The sequence below is a fragment of the Saccopteryx bilineata genome, chromosome 2 (genome assembly GCF_036850765.1).
Source record: "Saccopteryx bilineata isolate mSacBil1 chromosome 2, mSacBil1_pri_phased_curated, whole genome shotgun sequence".
NCBI classification, from domain to species: Eukaryota; Metazoa; Chordata; class Mammalia; order Chiroptera; family Emballonuridae; genus Saccopteryx; species Saccopteryx bilineata.
The window spans coordinates 221,510,986-221,522,774 of record NC_089491.1 but is presented as its reverse complement, the minus strand read 5'-3'; the positions used below and the strand labels follow the sequence as shown (position 1 = coordinate 221,522,774).

At 44.7% G+C, this 11,789-nt stretch overlaps 1 protein-coding gene across 1 annotated transcript in view; it reads right to left on the bottom strand.

The window, feature by feature from the left end:
- Positions 1-5,375: 5,375 nt before the first annotated feature.
- The window catches only part of WDR4 (WD repeat domain 4), a 28,991-nt gene continuing 22,577 nt past the window's right edge, over positions 5,376-11,789 (bottom strand). Inside the window, exon 11 of the mRNA XM_066259292.1 lies at positions 5,376-6,390. Coding sequence (XP_066115389.1) covers positions 6,317-6,390 — 74 coding nt within the window. The 3' untranslated portion in view covers positions 5,376-6,316. The remainder of the gene's footprint in view (positions 6,391-11,789) is intronic.

The following is an 11,789-nucleotide window of genomic DNA, read 5'->3' as shown; positions in this document are numbered from 1 at the left end:
CAGTATGAAGTAAAAGTCTCACATGGTCTTCATTTTGTTCTTCACAAAATAGCTCGAAAAGACGCTCACATTTGCCATTAGCTTTAATAGCATTAACACACTTTATTACTGTATGTAATACTTCATTCAGAACAGACGAGATGTTTTTAGCTACCAAGTTTTCCCTATGAATAACACAATGCACAAGAATCATTTCTGGATTCGCATCTTTCATCAATTTTAAGCAGCCATTTTTCTTGCCCATCATATTGGGAGCACCATCTGCAGCACAAGATGTTATATTTTTCATTGGTATATCATTGACATCTAAGTAGTTTTTTAGCTTATTATATATATCTTTGGAGGTAGTGGTGTGTCGGGAGCCGATCCACAACTGCTGGCTGACAAGGTCACAGCAGGAGAAGACCCACAACTGCTGGCTGACAAGGTCACAGCAGAAGAAGATCAAAAACTGCTGATTAACAAAGTCACAGCAGAGAAGACCAATGGCTACGGGGTGACAAAGTCACTGCAGTGAAGACCAATGGCTGTGGGGTGACAAAGTCACTACAAAGGATAGGCACAACGATACTCCCCCCTTTTGACTTTTTGAATTAATCTGGCCTTATATCCCCCCTTTTTCTGGGTGTGTGCTATTATTTGTAGCACAGGGATAATAGTACCGTGCTTTCCCTGTAGATTTGTAGTGATTTCTTTGGAAATGAGACAGAGGGTGTGAGTTCCACAGAAAAGCCTGTAAGCCCCTTAAACTGGGCTCATAGACATAAGAGGCTGGCTATGATATCCCTCGTAAAGGGTTAAGTTTGTAGGAGAATTCCTTCTTAATCATGATAAAAAGAATAAATTGTGACTTGTGAATGGTTAGGAGGCAGTGGCTGTGCACAGAGCACCCTTAGGCCTTCACTTAACATTTTCCTCCCTAGCCTTTTCATGTGATAAGTAGAGAAACATTCCTTTCTTCTTTGACCTGCAAATAGTGGTATATTCTGAGAAGAATAGAGTCAGAACTTAACTAGTGTTTAAATATAATAAATAAGTAATATTTGACTAGACAATAGTATCTTAGGTAAGGTATAGTAGAATGGCCCATTGTGTGGCCTAGGATGAGAGCGTAGTCAGCAAGGTAAGAAGGTTTTACTAAGAGAATTGTCTTTTGACTAAAGGCAATTGCTAGGCTTTCTCAATGAGATGTACTCATGAGATTTAAAAATGTAGGGAAATCCATGGAATGTCTTGTGTTGCTGCTGGGCTATCTTGCAAGTACACTCTGCATATCTTTGGATGAAAGCTATTCTTGATGTTATGTTAATTTCTTTAGAGGCAAGCCTTTTAGAATCTTGTGAGAAAAAGTGGGACACTGCATAAACCCAAGGCCATTTACCTGAGCAAGCGGTGGTCCATTGTGGTCCATTGTTGTCCTCTGCTAATCTCTCTCTGCCCCTTAACTCACTTTATAGTTAACTTTTAGAACTAATACTCTAAATATAGTTAACTTTTAGAACTAATACTCTAAAAGCTTTTACTAATGTTGTTATCGCTATTCAAGTTATTTTGTATTTTGAATGATTTGCTACCTGATTTGTGACTGAGATGTAAATTAACTGTTATCCGGAAACATGAAAACATAGTGAAACAAAAGTAATAATTAACACCATGTGATTGTAACTCGGTGTGTGTGTATAAAAAGGGGGCTATACTATCATTTGGTAGAGATGCCTGGCAGTAAATGCTAACCGGAGAATAAAGAGAAAGAAAAGAATTCGGCTCTCTCACTACGTTTTCGCCGACGCCGTCTCCTCCTGTGGGACCCCTGGATCACCTCCGGGGCTGGACCCCGGCAGTGGTGCTTTCTAATCTTTTACAGAACAACATTTCTTCAGCAAAATGTCCTTTATCAATATATCTTACGTAAGTTATCAATACTGCCTCACTGTCTCTCGAAGTTGATTCATCCATTTGCAAGGAGAATTTTCTTGTTTTCAGCTTTTCAATAAGTTGTTTTTCAATATTCTCACTCATTTTGTCTATTCTTCTGCTAACAATATTGTCACTGAGTGGCATAGCTTTTACATCTTTGTCATCTTTTTCAAGAACCGTTTTAAGAAATGCTGATATTGACGGTTTTATTAATTCTCTCCTATAGTGTGATTTTCTCCAGTTTTAGCGATGAATAAAGAAATTTTATAACTAGCCTCAAGAACACGATTATTAGTTGAAGTATGAGCAGTAAATAGAGACTTTAATGTTGTTCTTTTTTCAAAATTTTTCTTTAAAGTTTTAAAGTAACTCAAATCTGAATTATGATATGAGCACTATGTTTCGCCTTCAAATGCGCCTCAAGACGACCTTGTTTCATTGATTCGTTGGTCAAGCATTGCTGGCATAAAAGACAAAAAGGAATCCGCTTATCGTGAACAGCGAGTATGAACCCAAATTTTAAATATTCCTCCGAATATTGATGAGTTTTTTTCTTGCTTGCACCACTCATTTTACTATGGGCTATAAGAAATAAAAATAAGATCAATTAAAAACTAATATTAAAATATGTGTTAAAATATATTCAATGTGACATAGAGTAAACGTATACTAAAAATTTATATTTATTTAAATGTATATAACACATTTACTACACTACCACCGCAAATCAAAAGGTATCTATATTTTTTCCACTTGACAAAATTTTCTGGAAAGTTATGCTTCTAAAATTAAAATAGTCGTGCATGCGCTATTATAGCCCCAATAATATTTATAAAATATTATTGCTTTCTAGCCCCAATGCAAGAAGTACTTAATAGTTTAATATTGATAAAAATAAAATCAAATACTTACCAATTATATCTATACAATATATATATGTATATTTATTAAATCAACGAGCTTTTACAACAGTTTTGACTGACACTTATTTCAAATTAACACCAACTGAATGATGTGAAACACTACAGAAGTTGCGATGGGCCAATTAGATGAGAATAACTGCGTTGTTTAGCAAGTTTTTAAAACGTCCGGGGTTCCCCGTGGCAGACAGCACGCTCCACGGTGAACCCAGGATGAAGTTTACTTGACGCCAATCACCCAGTTGATATTTTGGTCTTGTCAAACGAAATTATACTTAATAATTATTTACCACAATTATTTAAGAATTGCATTTTTTGTTAAATTTGGCACCGATATCTAGCATTGCATTTAAATGGCCCGGGGCAAAAGAGTTAAAGTCGTGTCGAGTCCATTTTCAAATTGCCCCCCTTAACTATCGAATTGCCTCCCTGTGGGGCATGGGCCCCACGTTGGGAAACACCGGGATAGAGTGTCAGACTGGGATGCAGAGAACCCAGGTTCAAGACCCTGAAGTCGCCAGCTTGAGCACGGGTTCATCTGGTTTGAGCAAAAGCTCACCAGCTTGGACCCAAGGTCGCTGGCTTGAGCAAGGGGTTACTCGGTCTGCTGAAGGCCTGCGGTCAAGGCACATATGAGAAAGCAATTAATGAACAACTAAGGTCTTGCAATGAAATACTGACGATTGATACTTCTCATCTCTATCCATTCCTGTCTATCCCTCTCTCTGACTCTCTCTGTCCCGGTAGAAAAATAAAATAAATATATAAAATAAAATACTAATGTTAACAATTTTTGCAATTCTTTGGCACCTTATCACAGAACATGGAAGTGCAAGCAGAAGCTAGACACACGTGTGTACACACACACATACACAGCTGAAGCCCATTAGTGAGGGATGGAATGGTTGATCCCAGGAAGTGGGAGTACAGAGGGTCAGAGAGTGGCCCAAAAGGGAACAAACAATGGGGTCAGCTATTTCCAACTCCCAGGAGGACTTAGAAAATTTCAAAGAAGGCACTTCAAAGTGTGGGGTCCTTAAGGAGGGTTGCTAAAGCTTTTTTATTTTATTTTTTGCTAAACCTGTCAACCTACCCCTGAGGCGTGGTGTCCTGCTTGCCCTGGTCCAAGTGTGGTACTGGGGAGGCATTGTAAGGAGTGGAAGGAAAGTTTCTGAGAAGGGCAACACTACATCTTGTCCGTGATGGCAAACCTTTCTCTAAAAACTGCTCACTTTTGCAGTGCTGGTCAACCTGGTCCCTCCCGCCCACTAGTGGGTGTTCCAGCTTGCATGGTGGGTGTAGCAGAGCAACCAAACAGCGCTGCAATTGGCCCACCATGAAAGCTGGAACACCTACTAGTGGACGGGAGGGACCAGGTTGGCCAGCACTGCAAAAGTGGGCAGCTTTTTTTTTTTAATATATATATATTTTTTTCACAGAGACAGAGAGTCAGAGAGAGGTACATATAGGGACAGACAGCCAGGAACAAAGAGAGATGAGAAGCATCAATCATCAGTTTTTCGTTGCAACACCTTAGTTGTTCATTGATTGCTTTCTCATATGTGCCTTGACCGTGGGCCTTCAGCAAACCGAGTAACCCCTTGCTCAAGCCAGCGACCTTGGGTCCAAGTTGATGAGCTTTGCTCAAGCCAGATGAGCCAGTGCTCAAACTGGCAACCTCAAGTTCTTGAACCTGGGTCCTCCTCATCCCAGGTCGACGCTCTATCCACTGCACCACTGACCGGTCAGGCAAAAAGTGGGCAACTTTTATAAAAAGGTTCGCCATCACAGATTCTTGCTAGAATGATGGTATATGATACCTGTCAGTGCCCACCCAGCGCATCTTGGATCTCTCCATCCTACTGTATGTACATGAACCCCCACCCCAAAATGCAAACAACCACACAAAGGCAAGAAAGGCAGCTGTGGGTCCCACCCCACCTCACCTTCCCATGGACTTTCCTCCTGAGATCCTCTCCTCTCTCCTACTCTGCCAGTTCATTTCCGCTAAAGCACAGACAGCCCAGGTATTACCCACATTTAAAAAAGGTGTTCCCACCAACTTCCTCTTTCTGTTCCAGAATCTACTCCAGGCTCCCACACTACACCAAGCTGCTGGGTCCCCAGTCTCCTTCCACAGAGACTGTCCCTCAGTCTGCCTTTCTTAGTGGCATGATGCCTTTGAAGGGTAAGTAACAACAAACTGCCCCGCTGTTTGGGTACTGTATGTTGGCAGAAGTTCCATAATAGAGACAAGCTCATGTTGGGGTACGTGGTGTCTGCATGCTTGTAAAGCCAGTAGCCGTGGTCACCATCACAGTCGCCTAGCCTGTGCAGGTTCGCATTAGATTCAGACAGACAGTAATGAAACAACGGAGCCAAGAACTGGTGGGCCATTAGCTTTAATCCTATCTTGCACCCAGTGGGCAGGTAAAAACACACACTGGACTCCAAAACCCACTCACATTCAGTGTTCACAAAGCTACTGACTTATCTGAATTTCCTAGAATCAAAGGTTTCTAGCTCACCAGCCTTATTCACCTCTGTTCCCCATCTCCTTCTCTCTGTACAAACTGGTTTCTCCTTCAGTGTTCTGCCATCTTGGCTGCTTCTCCTCTCCTCCACGTGGCCTTTCTCTGCTCTCCTCTCTGCTCTCCTCCTAGAACGTAATCCCTCTTCCCTGGAACAACGTGATCTCTCTTTCTTTTAAAACCTTTTGGTGCAAAAGCCCTCCCCCAACACACATTATTATAATCACGCCCATCCCAAGCAAGAAGGGCAACTAATATTATCACCTGGACGACGGGCTTCCCCGGGGGCAGCACCATCTTTAACAAAATGAGCATAATATATTTTATCTGCCCAATAATGCTTGATTACTGGGAGGCTGACCTTGATCTCTAGGCTAGGGTAGAGCCTGCAGGTTTTCTTATTATAAAGGCTTGGTTTTCCCTTTGTAACTATTAAATATTTTCGAGGAGGTACTTTGAAACTGTGTAGATATCCTGTTGCTCCCCAAACAGGGCCTTGCCGGCAACAATTATTACTGTGGCATTTGAGTTTTGTATTTCATGCCTTCCTTTTACATTAATTGGGATTCTTCTGTGAGGAAGAGCCATCCCTTCTCTATTTTACTTACTCGTTCAATGATTTATTTACAGCAGGCTGGATTCACAGATGTTTATGTTATGCTATGGGTTATCATCTAGGTCTATCCTCATTTATTTTCTTGTTAAAATTGTTCCACCCTTTTCATTCAGGAACTTCTTCAGGCTGGTTCCTGCCTTCTTTATACAAGTACTTCATCTTTTTAAAGCATGTCTTTGTTTTCTGGTTCCACAAAATGTTCCAGGTTCATCTTGTATTCTTCTTGACCCAGTCCTGGAATCAACTATTTTTTCAAAGACCCCTGGCTTCTTAAGCAGGCAGACTGGGGAGAGAGTGTGGGTTCAGTTCCAGACACTGCAATAAAGAGAATCTCACAATAAAGCAAGAATCACAATGAAAGGAGCTATGTATGATCTTGTTGTTGGTGGAGGGTCTTGCCTTCCATCTGTAAAAAACATTGAAAAAGATTTTTTTTAAAAATTTTAATACAACATCTGTGAAATAAAATGAGGTATGCCTGCAAAGACGGTCTACTTCCTTGGCTATTGTTATGCTCAGTTGGTTCCTATGTGTGGCCACACTGGCTCACACCTCTGGTGCCTGTGGGTGAGTAGCAGAGGCTGGGGCATTCATGCATTGTTCCTGATCTTGGTGGGAATGCCTTAGTCCAGCGGTTCTCAACCTGTGGGTCGCGCTGGGGTCGCGACCCACAGGTTGAGAACCGCTGCCTTAGTCTCTCATCAAGTGAGATACTGACTTTAGCACCAGGATATAGATTTTATCAGGTCAAGAATGTATCCCTCAGATGATTGCAAACAATGTGAATGTACTTAACACCACTGAGCTATACACTTAAAAATGGCTAAAAATAGCCTGACCAGGCAGTGGCTCAGTGGGTAGAGCATCGGACTGAGATGCAGAGGACCCAGGTTTGAAACCCCAAGGTTGCCATCTTAAGCGCGATTTCACCAGCTTGAGCACAGGGTTGCTGGCTTGAGCATGGGATTATAGATATGACCCCATGGTCACTGGTATGAAGCCCAAGGTCATTGGCTTGAGCCCAAGGTCGCTGGATTGAGCAAGGGGTCATTTGCTCTGGTACAGCCCCCCAGTCAAGGCACATATGAGAAAGCAATCAATGGACAATTAAGGAGCCACAACAAAGAATTGGTGCTTCTCATCTCTCTCCCTTTCTGACTGTCCTTATCTGTCCCTCTCTCTGTCTCCCTCTCTGTCTCTGTCACAAAAAAAAGGCTAAAATGGGCCCCTGGCCAGGTGGCTCAGTGGATAAAGCATCATCTTGGAGTGCTGAGGTCGCAGGTTCAATCCCTGGTCAAGACACATATGAGAAGCAAACAATGAGTGTACAACTAAATGGAACAACTAGTGGAACAAGTTGATGCTTCTCTCTTCCTTTCTCCCCTCCCTCCCTTCCTCCATCCCTCCCTCCCTCTCTCTCTCTCCTCTCTCTCAAATCAATGGAGGGGGGAGATTTTAATGGCTAAAACAGTAAATTTTATATTTTACAATATTTTTTGAAAAACAAAATATCCCTTATTTCCCATTTTCTTTGATATTTTTTATCATAGATATTGAATTTTGTAAAGAAAGACTGGTATCTAGAGATAACTATGAATTTTTTCATTAAATGCTTTACTGTATACTAATACATTTCCCAATATGGAGCAAACCTCATATTTTAGGATAAATCCATTCAGTCATGGTGTACTATTTTTGTAACTTGGTATTGGATTCAGCTGCTGATATTTAGTATGTTGACAGTGATATTAATGAGTGACTGGTATACAGGCTTCTTCTGGGCACTGTCTTTACCTGGTGTAAGCATCTATACTTGTTGTAAGGTTGGTGGATAATAGGGGATAGTCATGTAGGAACCCAGGCCCGCGTACTTTGGCTAGGATCACCCACAACCAAGCGCCAAAAGAAACTTCCTAGGGCCCTGGCCGGTTGGCTCAGTGGTAGAGCGTCGGCCTGGCGTGCAGGGGTCCTGGGTTCGATTCCCGGCCAGGGCACACAGGAGAAGTGTCCATCTGCTTCTCCACCCCTCCCCCTCTCCTTCCTCTCTGTCTCTCTCTTCCCCTCCTGCAGCCGAGGCTCCATTGGAGCAAAGATGGCCCGGGCGCTGGGGATGGCTCCTTGGCCTCTGCCCCAGGCGCTAGAGTGGCTCTGGTGGTGACAGAGCGACGCCCCGGAGGGGCAAAGCATTGCCCCCTGGTGGGCAGAGCGTGGCCCCCTGGTGGGCGTGCCGGGTGGATCCCGGTCGGGCGCATGCGGGAGTCTAACTGTCTTTCCCCATTTCCAGCTTCGGAAAAATACAAAAAAAAGAAAAAAGAAAAAAAAAAAAAACTTCCTAGGAGTCCTTGGGGAAAAAGCGACTGTCAGCCAGTGAGATTTTGCTACGTCATATTACCCCGACTTCCCTAGAAGAACCCTTTAAATTTGCCCTCGCAGTCTCTCCATGTGCGATTTTCCTGACCTCCATCTCCCAGGCCAGTGAATCTCGTCTGAGAAACGCTCTGTACTGAATAAAAGCCTTTGCTATTCCACACCTTGTGGCTCTGCCCCCCTTCCTTCCTTCTCGGCGGGGAAAATACCTTACACTTGTCTCATGGAGGAACCCGGAAGCTTTCCATCCTTTCCAACACCAGCAACACTCTATGGCGTTGGGACTACCTGCTCTTTGAAGTTGGATAGAACTCCCCGTGAACACGTGGCCCTGGAGTTTCTGGGGTAGTTCCTCGATGACTTTCTCCATCAGAGTGTACTGATCTTTAACATATTGTCCCCATTTAACCACAGGTTCTGAGTGGCTTTCCAATAAGCACCTTCCATCTGTGGCGGTGGCTTTCAGGACTTTTTGAATATATTTAACTTTGTTCAAGTTCAAAGCAGGTTTCACCCCAGGGATCAGCAACAGAGGGACTTTGACCATGACTGGATCTGGTAGGTTGACCAGGGCTCGGGCAGCATGCAGAGGGCCTGCTATCTCTGCTCCTGGAGTAATATTAAGAAAGCTGGAGAACTGAGGCAAATAATTACATGATCTTAAGTCAAGGACAATGTCTGCTTTGTTTGCTTTGTGGAACAAGCCACTTCAGCCAAAAAGTATGAAGCAGGATGTCTGTGATATCCTAAAAGCCACTCTTCACTGTCTTTCATCAGAATATTTTGTAAAAGGAAGAGATACGCTGAGCCCAGGTGACTTATGACAGATGTACCATCCTTTTGATTTCTCTGGCTAATGGTCATATGAGCCGTCACCTCCAAGGATGCTGACCTCAGATAGGCCCAGGCCCTGAACTGCAGACTACAGGAACTCTATTTCCTCAGTCATAGTTCCTGCCTATCTTGACCTGCTAGTGCTCCTTAGCAGACTTTTCTCTCCACATATTTTCCCTCTCCTCCAGCCAGCAAAAAACAGCCCAGAGGAGCCATGGAAACAGCTTTATTATTCTGGTTCTTTCATGTCTTTGTCATGAAATTAGAACCAGTGAAACATAATACCCAAAGTAGGGCTTGTAGTTTTCTGCTTCAAAAGGGGGCAAATCCCACTATGTATCGTGCAATGCCCCTTTGCTTTCATTTTACAGATAAAAAGCCAGGCTTGGGGTGGGGGTGTGGGACTAAATGGCTTTTGATGTGGAGATTAGGCTTCCCAGGGGTTTGCTTCCCACCAGCCTCTGATCCCCATGCCATCTCAGGTGTTCCTGTCCTCAGTCCCACACACTGTCTCCCCTTCTTAAACAGACCATTTTAAAGGTGGAGAGAATGGAGAGAAACCTTTCTGAATACAATACAGTATCCAGAGACCATAAACAAAAAGACAAATTTGACTATGAAAAAGTCTGCATTAAAAAGAAATATTTAAAAAGCCATGAGTTGGCCCTGACCGGTTAGCTCAGCAGTTGAGTGTCAGCCCAGCCTATGGAAGTCACAGGTTCAGTTCCCACACAGGAGAAGTAACCACCTACTTCTCCACCCCTTCTCCTTTGCTCTTTCTCTCTCTCTTCCCCTCCTGCAGCCATGGCTCAGTTTGAGCAAGTTGGTCCCAGGCAGTGAGGATGGCTCCATGACTTCACCTCAGGTGCTAAAAATAGCTTGGTTGCCAAGCAACAGAGCAGCAGCCCCAGATGGGCAAAGCATCACCTGGTAGGGGGCTTGCCAGGTAGATCCTGGTCAGGGTGCATGCATGAGTCTGTCTCTGCCTCCCCACCTCTCACTTAATAAAGAAAAAAAAAAAAAGCCAAGTGTTGCCTTGGCAGGATAGCTCAGTTGGTTAGAGCATCTTTCCAAAGTGCAGAGGTTGCTGGTTCAATCCCTGGTCAGGGCACATACAGGAAAAGCTTGATCTCCTGTATCTCTTCCTCTCTCTCTCTCCCTCCCTCCCTCTCTTGCTAAAATCAATTCATAAAAATTTTGAAAAGCAGCCCTGGCTGGTTGGCTCAGCGGTAGAGTGTCGGCCTGGCGTGCAGAAGTCCTGGGTTCGATTCCCGGCCAGGACACACAGAAGAAGCGCCCATCTGCTTCTCCACCCCTCCCCCTCTCCTTCCTCTTTGTCTCTCTTCCCCTCCCGCAGCCAAGGCTCCATTGGAGCAAAGATGGCCCGGGCGCTGGGGATGGCTCCTTGGCCTCTGCCCCAGGCGCTAGAGTGGCTCTGGTCGCAACAGAGCGTCGCCCCGGAGGGGCAGAGCGTCACCCCCTGGTGGGCGTGCGGGGTGGATCCCAGTCGGCCGCATGCAGGAGTCTGTCTGACTGTCTCTCCCCATTTCCAGCTTCAGAAAAATACAATACAAAAAAAAAAATTTTTTTTTTGAAAAGCAAACAAACCCTGACCTGCGGTGGCACAGTGGATAAAGCATCAACCTGGAATGTGAGGTCACCAGTATAAAACCCCAGGCTTCCCTGGTCAAAGTACATATGGGAGTTGATGCTTCCTGTTCCTTCCCCCACCCCACCCCCAATCTCTCTCTCTCTCTCTCTCTCCTCATTAAAAAAAATAGCCAAGGGTCAAACTGGAAAGAAAATTTGCAAATCATATAGCAGATGAAGAGCTAGAAAGACCACCCTGCTGCCCCAAAACACACAGAAGCAACTGGGCAAAAGAGACTCCACAGATGTCCGGGCTCACTCATCACAAGATAAATGTAAATTCAAATTGCAACAAGAACTCTACTTCAGACCACAGGAGACAAAGATTAGGAATCATCCTCCTGACAAAAACCAACTGAAAACCTAGCAACACAGGTCACGAGTCCCTAAAGAAGGTAGATACACCCTGGAGGATCTGTGCCTGGAAGTGGTTCTGACTGCAGCCTAGGGAGGACAAGCCCAAATGGAGCCTGACGGCCCCTCCAGGGGAAACAGACACAGGAACTCACAAGCCCAGGCAGCTCAAATTTGGGACAGGAAGCCTATAAAGGGGGGGAGGGTACTGCACAGATAAGTCAAGTCTGCAAACAATGAGGATTAAAAATAGAACATAAGCCCTGGCCGGTTGGCGCAGTGGTAGAGCGTGGGCCTGGCGTGCGGAAGTCCTGGGTTCGATTCCCAGCCAGGGCACACAGGAGAAGTGCCCATCTGCTTCTCCACCCCTCCCCCTCTCCTTCCTCTCTGTCTCTCTCTTCCCCTCCCACAGCCGAAGCTCCATTGGAGCAAAAGATGGCCCGGGCACTGGGGATGGCTCCATGGCCTCTGCCTCAGGCACTAGAGTGGCTCTGGTGGCAACAGAGCGATGCCCCGGATGGGCAGAGCATTGCCCCCTGGTGGGCATGCCGGGTGGATCCCAGTCGGGTGCATGTGGGAGTCTGTCTGACTGCCTCCCCA